Below are 17,733 nucleotides of genomic sequence, written 5' to 3'. Positions count from 1 at the left end.
GTCCAGGACAGCAATGCTTATCTGCAGTAACTGCTCCATCTCTAAAAGGGATAGAAAAGGCATGGAATGCATCCTTGTCCTCCATCATCATGGGCTGATGGCTGCCCAGCCACTCCAGAAAAGGAATAACAGTCTGCCATGCTTTATTATTCCCATGCATTTCTGTGTCATTACCAGTGACATCGTATGATGAACAAACAGGATTTGGTTTACAGCTGCTTTGCTGTAGGTCTCTTACATGGTATGTAAATCTGGTACAACAGAGATGGAGATCATTGTGATGGGAGAGAGTGATAACAATTGTGCTGGTGCTTATCAGAGGTTTAAACTTCCCTCATACCATTTGTTCCCTAGTTGCTATTAATAGGGCTTAGAGATATTTCTGGATGTGATAGCTGACAAGTTTCTGCATCAAATAGTCAATGAATGAGCAAGAAGTGTTTCTATTTTAAACATAGCTCTGACAAGTGAAAGAACTTCAAAGAGAAGCTGTTCTTAGGGAATAACCTTGGTGTGAGTTACCACAAGTGTTTCTCTATAAGTGATAGATTAAACACAGGGTTGCAACTTTTAGCATCTCTGATAAAGGAAGACTTTTTCAGGATTTTTTTGCCATTCTACTGTAATGTGTTTGTATTAAATTAAAAATTCTATGTTTAATTGAGAGATACTGATAAACCTTGGCAGAGATGCAAACTGAGACATATTTGAAGGGAATAATTTGGGTTGAACTTGGTGTGAGTAGTCACTGCCAAAGTGTTAGGGTAAGTGGAGAATCCGTAGGGAAATCTGAAGAGCTCTGTTGAAAAGAGGTTTTTCCTAGGAGGTGAGAATTGCCTTAGGTGCAAAGACTGTGGTAGTAAAAGGTTTTTCTGTTTTGCTCTTTATTTTTACCCCTGAAGTAACATGTATCTGAATTTGCCTTTGAACTTTCATCTCATACCAGTGGCTTGGATGATGTGCCATGAAGCTAAGCATGACTTCTAATGAGGAAGATGGCATTGCTGACCATAGAGGACAAAAGGGTAGCACCAGGAGCAAGTGCCTCAAAGTAAAATTTTAAAAATCCATTTGCTAGAGCATAGCATCATCTTCCAGATGAATTTCTGTGTGCTGAGATAATTGTGGCTGTTTTGTTATAAACTGACAGAGCAGGAGCTTGCTGAAGTGACAGGAACAAGGAACTAACTGTTGGGTTTGGCTTTTTCTTGTGAAAGATGGAGCTTTGGTACAGGATGTGATTCATTGAATGGGACCAGTTTGGCAAGTCTGGTTTAAATCAGAAATTATACAGTGCAGTGTCTTGAAAAGCTGCCATTACAATGAGTTTAGGCACATAAATTAAGCTTTCTTCTGTTGTCTTTTAAAAGGCAAAATGCTTCTCCTAGTATAATTTCAGGGGCATATAAGATTGTCAGTTGTGGTAATTTTAAGGATTTTGGCAGTGTTTGAATATGAGTTATTGTCTGTCTCAGCTGTCTGATTTTTGTTGGAATCTTCTGCATAGATCTGTCTGTGACTTTTTTCAGTAAACCCTTGGTACTTCCTGTTTTGTTAGGTTGTAAGTGGGATATGATAGCACCCTTACTCTTTTGCTCTAGTTTGTCTGGGAATTTAAAAGTTGTTTGTGAAGCTTGGTGGATTTGCCTGTCTTTGATTATAAGCATCAAATTGAAGAAGGTGGACTTATCAGTTAAACTTTTTTTTGTTTCAAGTAACCTGTTAGGAAATTACTTCTAATCTTCCTTTGGAGTGCAGGTTGTTACTTTCTGCTGTAAAAATTGCCAGGAGAGAGAGGCCATAATAATCTGGAGAGAAGGTAAATGATCAACTACTGCAAACCTAGCCATGTATCTGTTACACTGTGGAAAAAGCCCCTCTTAAAAAGCTAAGCATATTTTTCCTCCAGTTGCAGGAAAACACATGAAAGATGGCTGGGAGTAGTTAGTGATAAGAATGTGTGTATTTAGATTTATTGCAAGCTTTCTAAAATACTCTTGATTTCTTGTTCTTACAGAGACTCCAACCGTCATGTTAAGGTAAAGCAGAAAAGTGCAGTGCTGAACATGCTAAAGAAGTTGGACAAAATAAGGTTCAGAGGTCACAAGAGAGATGAGTTCCTTGATTTAGCAGAGTCTCCAAATGCTTCAGACACTGAATGTGGAGATGAAATCCCGGTGAAGATACCTCGAACGTCAGCTCGAGAAAATGAAGAGTTGAGAGACCCTGTAAGTACTCAGTTTTGGTATTGTTATATTATGTTTTACAGTTTTCAGGCAGAAAAATAACAGAAATTACTAGTTCTTTATCCATATGTTATGATTGTAGCACTTGAAGATTTGTGGGCTAGGAAGAAGCTTTCCAGTAATAGGCCTCCATTTTGTGGAAAGATCAATTAATTTCTCAGTATTAGAGTTCCCTGTCCCTACTTCTAATTTTAGATATTGTGAGTTGATAGGTTTGTTAACTTTGTATGTACTTCTGAATATTCTCTGATTTTTATTTGGTTTGTTGAATTACTAATGAAAAAAGAAATGGCAACTTTTCAGTCTGAGTAGCTCAGGTCTGCTCAAATGATGCTGTCCAGGACTTTAAGGATAAGACTTCTGCTTGCTTCATTAGTGTTTGAGGGTCACACCATCTCCTTCTCCACTGCAGTGTTGTAACCAGTAGTGCTTCCACACAATTAGAGCTGGTTTAAACCAACTGTGAAGGTGGTAGTAAAATGTTTTGGTGCTTGTAAGCAGAAGCACCAAAGTAGACCTACCTTTTTCAAAGATACTGCTTCAGGAAAAGGTAAATATTGGTTAAAAAAGTAAAATAAAATCCTTTAACTGTTAAAGAAATGGCTGTGGTTCCATGAGCTTGGAGTGCTACAGTATTAATTTAGATTTGTCTATATAATTGTATTGTAGAAGTGACTTGGAATTCAAAATTTGTATTACTCTGTGAAAACTTACTGTGCAGTTTTTATCCCCAAAATGTGATCAGACTGTTGTCTGAATGCTCATTTCTAGGAGCCTGGGGTTTGCTACAGCAAGATTTTAAATTAAAAGATTTTAAACTGTGTATGCTAATACATCTCTTTTGGGGTTGGCAGCTTGTATCCAATTCTGTAGCTATTAACTTTGTAAAATTTAAGTGGGCTTTCATGGTACAGACAGTCCTGCTTATAGAGAGTTTTTTTGCCATAATGTTTTTCCTATGATCATGGAAGAAACAGGTGGTAATGGCAGAGCATGTTTTGGTCACAAAAAGTCTGTTATGTGTAAATCCCCAAGCTTCTTAGACAAGGAAGTCTGTTAAAAGATACTCCTTTGCTCTTATTCTACTGAAGACATCTGTCATTTGTTCATATGTAAGTATTGTGTATGCTGGGACTAATCTCTGCTGCTCCCCTTACAATGTGGTATTCTGTGAGTTTTTTATAGGTAAATACTGCTTATTTTCATTAAACTCAAGGCTTTATGCTTTGTGTGAGTATATGTTAGATGCTTTTTGTATTTAATCAGAAGTATGTGGATGGCAGAGCTAGAGGCAGCAGAAAGATCTGCCTTAAACCCCAGGTACTCTTTTGTGTATTGCTTCAGGGCCATAGCAGCTCCTGGGTGGTATGGAGGGGGGCCGAGGGCACAGCAAGGTAAACTTGTAGTTTTGAATAGTTCCAAAGCCTTAACAGCTACATGTCTGCAGGGATGGTCTGTTTTCTCAAAATGTTGAGCTCTGTGTGCTGAGAAAGGAACTTAGAGAAACACTTTGCTTTCTAGCTGATTATATAGTGCACTAAACTGTAGTGATCTAAGTCCTTGGGATACAGTTCAGGGCAGTTCTTTAAAATCGGGGAGAAAGAGAGAGTGGAAAGCAGAAATGTCATCAAACGTGTTTTGCCCTCCTCCTGATGTTTGGGAGTTCCAAACCCAGTGTGATGCTAACAGCCTAAGAGCAGCAGCTGTGTGACAGATATGGGCAACATAAGCATACTGGTATGAGGAAAAAGGTCTGACGTATGAGGGATAAATTTCAGGGAATTTTGAGGAATTAACAGTTGCCCTCAGAGGCATCTGCGCACTAAGGCTGCTGCCCATCCGTCAGATGAGGGGAGAAGGAATAATCCCCTGTGCTGCAGAGGTGCTGAGAGTAAAGAAAGTAATGCCTGTGTATCCAAATCAATGTTAAAGTAGTGCTGAGGTTGTGTGAACAATGCAATTCTGAATTATTTGTCTGTTTCTTACTGAGATTATGTAGTTGAGTTGTGCCTGAATTGGTTTTAATTCAGTGTCTAAAACTCATAACTTAAATTGCTTGTACAGAGTGTTTTTCTTTTATAGGCTTTGTAAGCAACTTAGTATTATATTTGTATTACACTGATCATGGCAGGATTCACTCTTATTGGTTTCTTCCTGTTTAATACCTTTGGGAAACTGTTTAAAGCACACAAAAACCAATGCAAGTCTTCTGTGTGAATGGAAGTTCTGCTGTATCTTCAATCTTTTCAGATAGATGTGAGCTGCACTGTGCTTCCACTTCTGTTCCTTCATTGTTTCTGTTGAAATCTGGGCACAGAACCCATGGTCTTGAAAGAGCAAGATTGGTGTCTTGGAGCTGAACATAGGCATGCAGTATTAGAGTTCTAGTCCCCTTATCTGCATCTTCACTGTCAGCCATTCCCTAGACAAAGAATTCATCTCTGCCCCTTTCTACTCCCCTCCCCCTGACCCTGTCTGGTGTATTAATCATTATGGAGACATTAAGGAAAGATCTCTGCCTATTAGAACAGCACAGTGCAGTCATATGAATGAAGGACCCTTCTGTGCTTCTCGGATTTACAGTGCTCTTAGAAGTGCACCTCTTCTTTAGGTATGCATCTGAGCTTGACAAATGTGTGCAAAAACTTGATACAAGTGGAGGCTGCAGAGTAAAAAGCCTTGTGTCTCATAAAAGCTTGTGATTGCAGAGCCCTGACCATCTACCAAGAAGAGCATCATCCTCTGTTGCACTTCCAGCAAATGAAGTGAATGTCCAATCCCAGGCCACAGATTGCACAGCAGCACTTAGTCCCAACACTTCACATGCCTTGCTGAAGTTGCACATGTAAAATTTACACCCTGTGAAAAGAGGATGGCCAGATGAGGTCATTTAGTATTCTTTATCTTTAAACTGAGCTTTACCTATTTAGTTCAATAATAAACATCCTAACCTGTGCTTGGATAAAGCACACAGCTAGCTCCTGGTCAGAGGACTCTGGAGATGGAAGGATTTGTATTTTCCTTTGAATTCTCAGTGGTTTCTGAGAGTTTTTATTCAAAAGGTGTCATAATTCAAACTAGTTTGGATTCAGCTTACAGGCTGGCTGCCTGCTTGTGTGGGTTTCCCTGTCTTCATTTAAGTGCCCCAGCTACCAGATATGCCTTGAATAGGAGATACTTTCTTTGGTCCCTGTGGGTGTTTGGACACTGTGATCAGATCATTGCCAAGACAGCAGTGTTGGTTAACAAATTTAACTCTCAGCTAAACATTTCTTTCAATTCCTGAATGGCTTCCTAGATTTCTGACTTTGTTCCCTCTTTACCATAGCTGGTTGTGTGGGTTTTTTTTTTAAGGGAAGGGCATTAGACACTGCATGCAGCACTGCTATTTCTGCATTGTTTTGTAAAAACACCTTGTTTGCAAAATAGTAGAGGGAGTAACCTGGTCCATTTCCAAATCAATTAGCATTTGACTTGTTGTGACATAAGAAATTGAGGTAATGTTGCTTGCTCAGTAATTAAAGTCCCCTTTATTCAGTGCTACCCTTCCAATTTGTACAGAAGGGGAGACAAGATCCAGTTCCTCACGCAGGTATGAGTGAATGTGGTGCAGAGATCACATCCCCTTCACAGAGTGGAGAAAGAACAAACTGTGTTTAAACCTATAGAGGCTGGCACTAACCTGGCAGTGAGAATTACTAGTAAAGCTCTCTTGTATCTGGCATACTGTACTGAAAGCAGCCTGATCTACTTATGCAAGTTCCCTGCCAGTGTGCTAGGATTAAATCTGAGTTATTGTGGTACAGAAAACATTACTTTAATTGCTCTTGCAGTAGAGCTTGGGTTTTCCTGACACATGCCAATTAAAACCTTAAGTGCTGCTCTGTTGGTCATCTCATTTACAGTGATTGGAAGGTATAAAGTATGATGCATACGTTACAGTTAAGAATTTAAAGTCTCTAAACCTGGCTAGCACTAGATTTTTAAAAATTTATGTAGAACATAGCTGTGTTTTAGGAGCATGCCAGTATGAGTACGCTTCCAAGAATAGCTACTAAGGATTAACTATTCATGCAGATGCTTTCATTCTTAAGCAATGTTGTTGAGTTTTTCCTTTTTTTACAGCAGGTAATTGCAGCATTCATGGGGAGCCCTTTCATAATTTGAAGTTGGAAAATGCACATGAAGTGTCAGATGAAAAACTCAGGGAGCTAGAACTTCATGAGACAAGCCATGTAGTCTGTTGTATTGCTGAATACTTCCCCCCTCCTCTTTTTTCCTCAAATGAAAGCAAGTTTAAATGTTCTGTTTTAAACTACCTCTTCCCTGTGTTGTGTCCCAGCCACTTTCTGGGCTCTGAGGAGTGGCTTGAGTGGATGGTTTTGCCGTAGGGGTTGGCATATTGTGTCCTCACTGCTCCCCATCCTTCATGTTTGAGAATGGCTCCTCTCCAAGTTAATGACAAACTTGAAATCAGACCACCGTTCTGTTAGATATTCCTAGAGAAAAATCATCCACATGCATGTGATACTGTGGGAGGAGATTAGAAGCATAGGGCAGTTGTGTTTCTGTGTGATTCTGAAGATGTGCTGTGCTACAGATGGAGAGGACAGATCCACAGCTGCTCATTTGGGAGGTGACTTGGACCCTTCCTATGGCTGTGCAGCATCAGTGGCAGCCACAGAGCAACATCCCAGCTTTTGGAGAGGGAGGGCAGAGAAGACTCAGGCTGGGAAGTGGTGTTATGAAAAGCCTGAACTGCAGATGGCTTGAAAAACACTTTTGTGAGGAGATGTGTTTTAGATGTGGAGCTGGGTGTGGTTTGGACAAGCAACCCTGAGCTCTGCTAATGGGTAACAGGCAATTTGTCAACATCAGAATGTTCCTTTAACCCTTTCTGTCTCTACATTCACCTTGGGCATTTCTGTCCTCCTAGGCACTGCCAGGCCTTGCTCATGGTCTTGGCTAAGTAATAAGGATTGCCAACATTTTAAGAGGGCTCCTGTGTCAAATACGGTCAAAGCTAGAGAGGCAGAAGAAAAAGCAGAAATCTGTGGAAGCCTTCAAGGCTTTTACTGTGAGTCAGAAACTAGGAAGGACATCTGTACAGTGCAATGTGGTTAATCCAGCCTGAGTCCCAGTGCTGTTCTACAGAGGTAGCAGAGAACAGAAACCTTTACCCAGATACAACTGGAATTGATGCCAGTATTTTGTTAACTTGTGATTGAGGCAGTTGTGCTAGCTTCAGACAGAGGGACATTTTTTAACTCAGAGGCAGGCAGTTGACCTTCAGCAAATGTAGAGACCTTATTTCTTGTTTTCTTAGGTGTGTTGGTGTGTGGAAAAAACTTCCGTGACAGAGATATCTGCTTAAATGTTTTTCCTGTATGAGTGTCCTGGATGTCCTCAGTTTTTCTGAGTGTTTCTAAATGATAGTCATGAAATGTTTTGGTGATGCTAATTTTGGAACCTGGGTGAACCACCAAACTTGTGTCACTCTGTATCTTAATAAATTGTTTCATTGTTACATGTTAATTACATGATCTTGCTTCTAGTATTCTAGTGAGCAGCCTTATGTTTTAACTCATTGGATTTTTTTTTTTCTCTTTTTTTCTCCTCTCTAGGTTAGAAACCTTTTGTAGCTAGTTTAAAGATGTGTACCTTCTGATTTTTTAACCCATCAGTGGATGTGAGGCTGTTTGAATCCAATGCTTTAGCAGATAAACATATCTGGAAACTCTGAGTCACATTAACTGATATCATTCTACTCAGTGCTGCACATCACTTGCTCTTTCCTTCTTCCTTAGAGGCACAATTAAGGTATCCTGGGCTTTAACTATTGACTCAACATCTCTGAGGAAGCAAAAGCAGAGGTGGTTCTCCATACAGATTTCTGAAATGTAGCACATCTTTGGGTAAAATACCTTGAGTATCTTCAATGAGGCTGAAAATGAATATGCTTAGGTACTTGCCCCTTTCTTTTTCCTGTCCTTCCCTGGGGTGGGAACCAGCTGCTGTCTAAGCATGGGGCTGATGCCCAGAGTCCAGGCACATTCCTTTTGAGTACAGCACCTTGCTATTTGTCCTGTATGTGATTTTATTTATTTATCAATAGAATGTTTCAGCAGTGGCACTGTTTCTTCAGACAGCTCCCTGTGAATCCCTGCATGCTGGGAGCAGAGATTGTTCATATGTGCTAGATGTGGGTGTACAATGCAGAAAGTTGTGTATTAACACCTGGGCAGCAGTCTGTATTTTATAGATTTATAAAAGATATATATTTGTGTCTGCCTATGGAGTGTGTTGTAAAGGTGCTGCTTTTCAGCTTCAGCCACCCCATCCTCCTTATGGCCCTCCGCTTGCCTGGCAAGTGATAGCACTAAATCTTGTGGTGTAAATAGATACAACCCAGCTCTGGGGATAAGAGATCTACACAGAGGCTAATTTGCATCCTGTGCTCATCTGAGAAGAGCCTGTGGTGACCTGGAGCAGTGGCTGGAGCAGTTGCAGGTGGCTCTGTGCGTGCAGCTCCGTCGTGCAGCGTGGGCACGGTGAGGAGGGTGCTGTGCTGAGCTCCCGTGTGAGGACTGCCCTGGGCTCTCCTCCTCTCTGCTGCCTCAGATTCCTGCTGGCTCCAAAATGGGAAGTAGCCCAAGGCTGCTGCTGAGCCATCAGCTTCTGCTGCTCGTCAGGGCCAGCAGTGCTGGCAGAGTGCTGTGTGGGTGGGTGCTGCTCAGGGGCTGGAAATAGCATCTCTCCTTGGCACTGGATTGAGCAAGCCCAGGTGGGGAGTTGGTGCCAGGTAAATGCTGGGCAGTAACTGCCACAGAGTGCTAATCTGCCTGTATAGGCAAATTCTGGGGCTTAAAATCAGCATCAGTTCAAACAAGAAAACAGATGTTTAATATGTATTTCCACACTGTTTTATCTTGAAAATGCAAATCAGTCCCGACTGTGAAAGTACCTTGCTACCAGTGAGCTTTCTGCACATCTTTCCTAAAACATAGAAAATGTCTCAATTTAATGTCTCCTGTAGATTACTTGAATTTATATATGTATGTAATTTAAGCTGTCATGGTTAAATGCATACAAGCTGGTGTTTGATAGGAATACAGTTCCTGTATATTTTCAGGGTTCAAATGAGGAGGGGGGAATAGTCAGAATAGGTAAATAAATTCCTTTGTGTCTTGAGATAATTTCTGAAATATAGGCTTCTGTAACCTACCATGTTGTTTTTGAGTATAAGCTGCTAGAGAAGCTTCTGTAATTCTCATTGACAGATTTTTGGTACCTGGTGGGGACTCTGCACAAGTGCTGAGCAACCATTACCCGAGAGAAGCCCTCACCCACCTTTTTCTCTGCTGTCTGAAAATGCCCACTTTATGAGAGAAAGAAGGCATCACCTGCCTTTTGCTGTGTAGACTTGGGATTTTTCTGTGTTTACTTAATGGAGGTGGTGGTTGTCAGTGGCCTTACTAACTAATCAAATTGCTTTTTTAACTCCTGCTTTCTGTAGTATTTTCAATATTCTGCCGAGTTCATTCAAGGGGTGCTGGTAAATCTGTTGAGGCATGTAATCTTCTGATTCCCTGCTCTCCTGATCTGCCAGGATGAGCTCCTGGGCACCAGCAACATCCTTCTGTAGTAACTGGGTTGTGGGAGAGTGGGGAACCCCCTCCTTGTTTGAGAATCTGTGGTCTTGAAAATTGTACATTCCATAAATAGATATTAAAATATACAGTATGTGTTTCCCAATAGCTCAGTATTTATCTAGAAAAGTATTGCTTTTGCTGGCTTCACAATTTTATGTTGAAGGTGTGTAGCATTGGCCATTCATTCTATGGGAAGGGGAGGGGATTGTATAAATGTGGCTTTTCAGTCAGCAGAAGGGCTTAAAAGGTGATGCAGTAGAGCTGGTAAGAGTGGTTGTGGGAAATACTTGTTTTCTGTAGCTTCCCAAGGTTTGCAGAAGTGTGTTCTGTAAACTCAAATTTGATTAACTTTCATTCACTTGTTTTGGTAATTCAGTGCTGAAAGAGGCATGTAGAGTTGTTGATTCTTGGATACTTGATACTTTTTCACATGCTTGTTTCTTTGCTGCCCCAGAAATCAGTTGATATATTTAAATGACACAAAAGGGGAAAAAAAAAAAATCGTTCTGAACTTTCAGTATGTTCTGGCTTTCTTATAGGCTGGTCCAGGGACCATCATCATGGCATCAGGAGTCCAGGATTTTAACAGAACAGAGTCTGACAGACTGAATGAGATCAAAGGTCACCTGGAAATAGCCTTACTGGAAAAACACTTTTTACGTAAGTATAAAATGCTCTGTGGAGAGGATTAGGTGGTTTAGGCCTTCTGTAATAATGTTTCTGTAACCGTGGAAGTTGGCATCAGAATTTTGAGATGTGCTGATGTACAGATAGTACGTGGGTTTTTGCTTCCCTAAGAACTTAAAAGCATTCCCAGGGTTTCTGGGTCACTTTTTTTCCTCCTTTCATTCCTCACAACAAACTCACTATGTGACAAAAGCTGCATAGTTGAAATCTTGATGTTGACATCTGCAGGTTGTCTTAGAGCTAAGTCAACCCTAATGTGCCTGCAGTAGATCTTTTTCTTTCTAGTAGTAATTGCTAAGAAGAGATTTATAAAAGGGAGACCAGTTCATTTTTGTGGCAGCTGTTTCAGCAAATAATGCATCTTAAAACACATGTCTCTTAACATTATATGTGTTATTGGTAAGTGTTGTAAGAAATACAGAGAAGAGTGTCTGTAGATTTCAAGTGTGAGTTGTTTGGATTGATGCTTATATATATGTACATATGCATGTATAATGAGAAAAAGTTGTCATCCGTGGCTAGAGGCAGCTGCAAGATTTCGGGGATTTTATCTCAGCAGACTGTTGTTTTTTAAGACAGGATAGTTAAAAACAGAAAAACAGAAAACAAAATAATTTGTTAGAAGTAGGAATCTCTAGTAATAATAAGTATAATCTGTTGTAGTAGTAAACCAATGAGAATTCTTGCTCAGTTGCTTCCCAAAATGGCCATTTTACTATTTTGGTTTTGAACTTCAGAGTATTAAGATTGTTTTTATGTGTTCAAAGCTTGTCAGATGTTTTCTAAGGGGTAGAAATAACAAGACTATAGATTCTGTTCAATTTCTAGTTTATAATCCAATGACAAGACATAGATTTTATCTTCAGCAAGTTCTCAAGGATTTGTCATTAATTTACTGTGATTTGTTTTTCACTTGGCAATATTTCTTTGATGTATTTTCCCCCCGATGTGTATAAGAGGAAAGCCTAATGAAGGAGACTGGGCAGGAATTTATAACAAGCTGCTGTCAACCTCCACCAATACCTGGAAGAGGTATCATGGTTGGAATGTCAAAAATAAGGAAAAATCTGTTTGACTTGCCTTGTTAGTTTCAGTAATTTACTTGATTTTTATTTAACTATTCAGTACAGTTACCATGTGCTCCTTCCATCCCCAGGGATACATTTCTTAAGCTCTTGTTATACAATTTCTTTTTAACCTAGATGGGACACATGTGATTTCTCCCTGCAATCTAATGTGCAACAGAGACTGTAGAACTTAGCAGAATTGATTTCTGATTTGAAGTAGGATGTACTTTTTGATGTAAAAACATGATAGGGCTCCCAGGCACTTCATGGCTGGTGAATTCATTCTCCTTTGTATGTTCTTACAGTAACTAAATGGGGCACACAGATTTGTGAATATTGGTAATCTTCAGGTTTTTGCTGTAATTTGAAAACCTGATCAACTGTTACTTGTAGCTGAATAATTTTTCCTTTGCATAGAGCTTTGTAGTATACTCCAAGGTGAAGGATAAAGAAGTTCACCCTTTTGTGTAAACTTTGAGCAGATGTTTGGGGGTTCAGGCCAGTGGGGTGGTTCAGCTGGGTGCTCGAGTCAGCCAGGGGTATCTCCAGCCCTCACCTCTTCACCAAAGCCTGATCTTTGCTGTAGCTGTAATTACAGAGTTGTCCTGACAAATTGGTTGTGACTCTGTACATAAGAAACAAGTAAAAATCATAAACTTGAGAAATAAGTGAGAAAAAGCTTATCCCTTATTTGGCCACTTTCATTCAAAATTTTGGGATGAAATAAATCACAATGTTTGTCAGTTGGAGTGAAGTAGGAGTTCAGCTTTTGTGTATGGCTCCTGAGTTCTTACCTTTCCTTTTTCCTTCTCCTTTGAGTTATTTGGGGAGTTTTTGATACTGAAATTGCTTCATTATTGTTTTCTTCCCCAAAGTGATCTAATGGTGTGCAGAAAAACATTCTTGAAATGTGCTGTTTGTTCACTTCAGGAAGAAGTTGGGAGAAAGCCTGGTCATTATTTTTTTAAAATCCTGTTGCTGCAGTAGCTGTTTTTTAGGAAGGCTAGTTGCTCTGCAGCATTTCCATATTATTTTTAACTATGGAATCCCTTAAGGACACCTTGCTGTGACTGTGGTTTTGCATAAACCATTTGCCACGTCCATTTCCTTCAGCTGGGCATGCAAAAATCAAAACAACTGCTAGTTAGGGAAATATGCAAAGTTTCATGCATTTGCTTTTTAATGTCTTGTGGTTCTATTTGTCAGCAGCTTGATTCTGACTTTTTTTGTCCTCTTCTATACTTCTGTTTGTATTGGTGTCATTAGCCAGGGGGTTTAAGGAGGAGAGGTTTCCTTTCAGCTGTACATCATGTGTGATGTACACATACATTACACAGCTGCAAGTCAGTGTGGGTCTATAATTTGAGGTACCTGGCTAAGGTTTTTTTCCAAATTCCATTCAGCCATTAATAGGCACAAGCAATGGATGCTGTTTGGCTGAGTAGTACATTCAGTAAATCATATCCCTAAAACCTAATTGTTGCCTCTACAAACTGCAGGGGAAGTCTGGAGCAAGTAGGTATGGAGACAAGCTGTGGTCTCTAAGAGAAAAATATCTTGATATGAGATGCCTGTCTTCTTTAGCAAAGAGGTAATCTAAACTCCCAGGGATGTGAGGATGGAGAGGAATTGCTTAGCATGTGCAGAGCTGTAAATGCAAATCAAACGTGTCTGGAAAGGGATTTAGGCTGGGGACTGACGGGAGGATGAGCACGCGGAAAAGGGGATCTTGGATAATGTCTTAAGCAAGGGGGAGGGATCATCTGCTTCTCCCAGCCAAAGGGGCTCAAGTTGCTTTTCCTGTCTGTGTGGGAATGGTCTTAATCTCTTGGATCTAATGGCTAATTCTGAGCCTTATCGTAGGAATGCTGAAAATGTGCCTGTTGGGTTTGTGGCATTGGTGTAGGTTCCTTCAGAAAAAGTCTTGGAACACCAGCTGAAGGAAAAGTGCAGAGCTTAGTCTGCTGGAGTTTCTAGTACATGTGGTTGGAAAAAACTTTGTCTTGGAGCTGGGACAATCATAAGCATTTATTTCTAAAGGACTTTCTGTTATTATAACCTAGTTTTTCGTACAAGTGAACACTTCCTTGGGCTAAGTGAGGGCTCAGTTTGGGAAGGCAACTGCTGACCAGGACTTTTAGATTGATATGCTAAGATCAGTAGTGGTTTTAGTGTTTCCATTTCAAAACCTAGTGTTTCTTAACAAAATAGAAAATTGTGCTTGCTGCTCTCGCATTTGAAAGACAAAGCAACCAACAAAACCATCTTTCTGCTTTAGCACCTTTTTTGTTTGAGGTAAACATCTTGCTTCCTGTTACTTCCTGTGCTTGCTTCTAGAGGGGAGTTTTGGAGATAACAGCACTCTTGTCCTGGTGCCACAAGGTGTTTTGTAAGCACACATACATCCTGTGGTTTACATGAAGTATTGGCTAATTCTAATTCAAAGGTGTTCAAGTCTTTTGCAATGCGGAATTCAGCAGCTCAGGAAAGAGGAGTTGGTAACACCAGCTGAGAGTGAATAAACCAGGTGACTGGTAGAGAAGAGTGTTAGTCATGAACTGGTAAATCAAAGGAACCTCACATGAGGATGAGGAGTACTAGAAGGAAATATAATCCTGTCCCACAAAGGTTTTTGCATTCCACTTCATCCAACAGTCTGTGGCAGGAGTCTGTGGCAGGAGTCTTTAAGATCTTACCAGATCAGTGGTTTTAGTGATGTTTATCCCACCTGACAAAAGAAGTTGGGATTATGCTGCTTTCCCGTTGAAATTTCTGCTCTGGCACAGCAAATGCTGAAAAGTCCAGTTCTGTACAGAAATGTGAATACCTCCTCAAACAGTCCTAGTAATTGTATGGAACAAATAGGCAGTGAAGCTGTGCCAGAGTGCAGTTCCCAGCTGTGTCAGAATACCCTTGGTGTCATTTCTCCTGGTGTGGGGATACACCAGCTTCAGTAGCAGAACTAGAGAAGAGCAGGAGAATAGATTCACTACATTATTTTTGTTGTTTTCTTACTAACCTAGCAGCCTGTAATCTGAACCTTAGGTTCAGAAATCTTGAAGCAGAATCTAGAGCTGATTTGAGCTGACATAGCAGATGAAGACCCCAGCAAGAGAATAAGCAGCTGCTGTGTTTATCTGAGAGACCCATATACCAGCTGGGGGCCACCATACCCATCCTTGCTGCATGGTCAGCCCTTGTCCAAGGGGTCCCAATGCTGCACCATGGGCTCTGAAATAAAAGTGTGCCCATGCTGGTGAGTGCTGAGGGTGCTGTGGCACTGGAGCTTATTCTGGGTTTCTCACATCCTTTACTCCTTCCTCTAAACTTCTTTTATTTCAGTTTAAAATCATGAACTCCATAGCACTAAAAATGGGAGATTTACATGTCTGTTTTGAGATTGTAGAGTTCCTCTGATGGAGATGATTTGCCTGTGGTGACTGGTGGGAAATTTTGAATGTTTATCCTGGGCGCCCAGAGATGACAGAGTAAAAAGATGTGAGTCCAGGCTTTGCTATAGACCTGTCTCTTCTCCAGGGTGCTCTCATTTGCTTATTAACAAATTTTAAATTTTTTCTAGGTCTGACTTCTGAACTGAGAGACTTCTCAAAAGCTACATAAAGTTTCGTAAGAGGTGTAGGAAAGGTTTTGCTTATGCCCAAAGATACTTATATAATATACTGTGTACGTTGAGTTAATTTCTAGCTTTCCTGGGCAGAAAAACCCACCTCCTTCAGCTTCATTTTCCTTTGTTGGAAGAGGCAGTCGTGCCCAGTGTAGAGCATCTTTCTGGGGGCCAAGAGTACTCAGTACAGACTAAGGAGCATTCAGATCTCCATTTCTCATCTCCAAGGACTCTGCTCTTACTGGTGCAGGAGATAGGTTGGGTTTTTGCTCTCTCTCAGCTTGTCTTCCAAGAGCATGAGGTTCCTGAGACCAGGGCAGAGGGAAAGGATATGACTCCATCCCAGTGCAGCAGCAGGCTGGAGTCCTGAGCTAATCCTTGGTCTGAGCCTGGCTTGTGCAATCTGCCCTTGTCATTGCACAAAGCACATACTTGATGATGTAGGTGATGATGCTGTACATGAAGATGCCCAAATGCTGGAGGATCTCATTTTGTCACTGGCTTTTCATGAGACTGATGAACCAAAATGCAGCACAGTGCTCAGAGGGATATATTGTTGGAGCTCCTCCGGAGCCTTGAACAGATACCACCCACACACAGTGTTATGTATGTGGGCTGTGCCTGTTTCTGCCTTTTTTTGTGTGCCCAGCTTGGCTTTGTGAGCTGCAGAGAGGGTGTGAAAACCCAGGCAGGGCAATGGTCAGCACTGTTGTGCCTCTCCCTTTTGTATAACTGGGACAGAGATTTTGGGAGCCCCATGTGGAACCTGCATTTTTCCCTGCTCAGCTTAGTAGCACAAAAGCCTTGGAAGAGCCTGCTGCTATTCCTAAGCCAGACGTTATTTCAACATTTATAGACTGTTTCACTTCTGCCAAAACCACAGAGTGAAAACTATTCCTGCAATAATGACAACATTTTTGCAGCTCTATTTATTTTAGGTGGGTTTTGCAACACTTCTGGCATTTTTATTCTCTGAAATTTCTGAAAATTCATAGAGCAGCAGTATTTTTCATTACTTTTAAGCTGACCTTTTAAGTGTATCTAGCAATACAAACCTTTCCACTTGATGTTTTGAGAAGGGGGTCTGTCTCAGTAAGCTATATTTTCAGGAAGTGTAATCTAAAATCCTTCCCTAATGAAGGGGAAATGATCCAGGTCTATTACAACATGATAAAGCTCCACTGAAACCACTGAATGTAAATGTAAAGTTACTAATTGGTAGTTAGCATAACTATTTTGTACAAACCTTAGCAATGGCATCTTAATTCTTTCTAACCTCACCCACTCCAAGTAGGATATAAAACAGGAATGGTGAGAGAGGAGGCTGGAACAGTTTGCACAGAGGAAGAAGATATAGTCAAATATGATGTGTTCTGTAAATCAGTCTTCCTCATCACATGAAAGAGAACACAGTTTATATGAAACTCTTGCTGTTCAGATGAGGAGAATAGTACCAGTGAATATTAGCTGACTGAGAGAGGATGATGGTTCAGACTTGGCCTTCCCTGCACTGTCTCTGGATCAGAGTTGGTTTTATTTCCTACCAGCAGAGCAGGAGCCCACGCTGCTCCCCGCCCTGTAGGCGTATGCAAAGAGGCTCAAAACTGGTCCTCTAAAGCTCTGCTTGATGTAAGTACTGGGGCAGGAGCTCTGTCTTTGGAAGAGCAAAGAGAAGCACAAAGGAATGATGGAAACAAAACAAAGCAGAAAGCAATTGTTTAACTGCCAAACCTGTGTTAAAGCTTTTAAAGGGAAATTGGCATGACTTCTGACATGGTTCTGATTATGACAGGTCACTTCTTTGTTTTGATGTGTGCAGACTTAGCTGGAGAAAGATGATATTGAAAATGTGGGGTTTATATTTATCTGTTTCACTTCTCCACTCTACCAAAATACCTATATAAAACAGGGCAGAGAAGAGGAAAGGATATGCACTCAATAAAGATACTTAATCTTTAATGATTCTGTCTGCCTTTTGGCTTTTTAATGACTCCAATATTCCCGTTAGAAAATCTTTCTTGTTATGTTTTCTGTATGAAAGATTCATGCAAACAAGCAAGAGGCCTGACCACAAGGGAAAGTCATTAAATTGTCAAATCAAGATGTTCACAAACACACACGAAAAAAAGAAGAGTTCTTTCAGACCAGTTTTGTCCAGCTCTGGAAGAGCTATAGAGTACAACAATGCTGGTATCCATTTTGACAAAGCACATTTTTAAGTTATTTCTTCATAAAATCCTCAGTGTAATCCTCCTAAGCAGTGAGCTTTGGGATTCCCAAGTGAAGTGAGGAAGTCCAAGCATGAAAGACAACATGACCTTAAGAGGTGACTTAAGGAAGAAAGGACAGTTAATAAAGTGGAGCTGCTAGTGTGATGGCTTAAATAAGCACTTTGCCAAGCACCTGGCATGCAAAGAAGTAGGATAACTCACAGTGTCTGGGATCAAAAGGTAATG

At 40.7% G+C, this 17,733-nt stretch overlaps 1 protein-coding gene across 2 annotated transcripts in view; it reads left to right on the top strand.

The window, feature by feature from the left end:
- The window catches only part of GRAMD4 (GRAM domain containing 4), a 70,826-nt gene that overhangs the window by 21,438 nt on the left and 31,655 nt on the right, over positions 1-17,733 (top strand). For both annotated transcript variants that reach the window (XM_079304597.1, XM_079304596.1), the window contains exons 2-3: positions 2,018-2,228; positions 10,438-10,558. In XM_079304597.1, coding sequence (XP_079160723.1) covers positions 2,018-2,228; positions 10,438-10,558 — 332 coding nt within the window. The remainder of the gene's footprint in view (positions 1-2,017; positions 2,229-10,437; positions 10,559-17,733) is intronic.

Source organism: Erithacus rubecula (genome assembly GCF_903797595.1).
Source record: "Erithacus rubecula genome assembly, chromosome: 4".
In the NCBI taxonomy this organism is placed as follows: domain Eukaryota; kingdom Metazoa; phylum Chordata; class Aves; order Passeriformes; family Muscicapidae; genus Erithacus; species Erithacus rubecula.
This window is presented reverse-complemented; position numbering and strand designations above follow the sequence as displayed.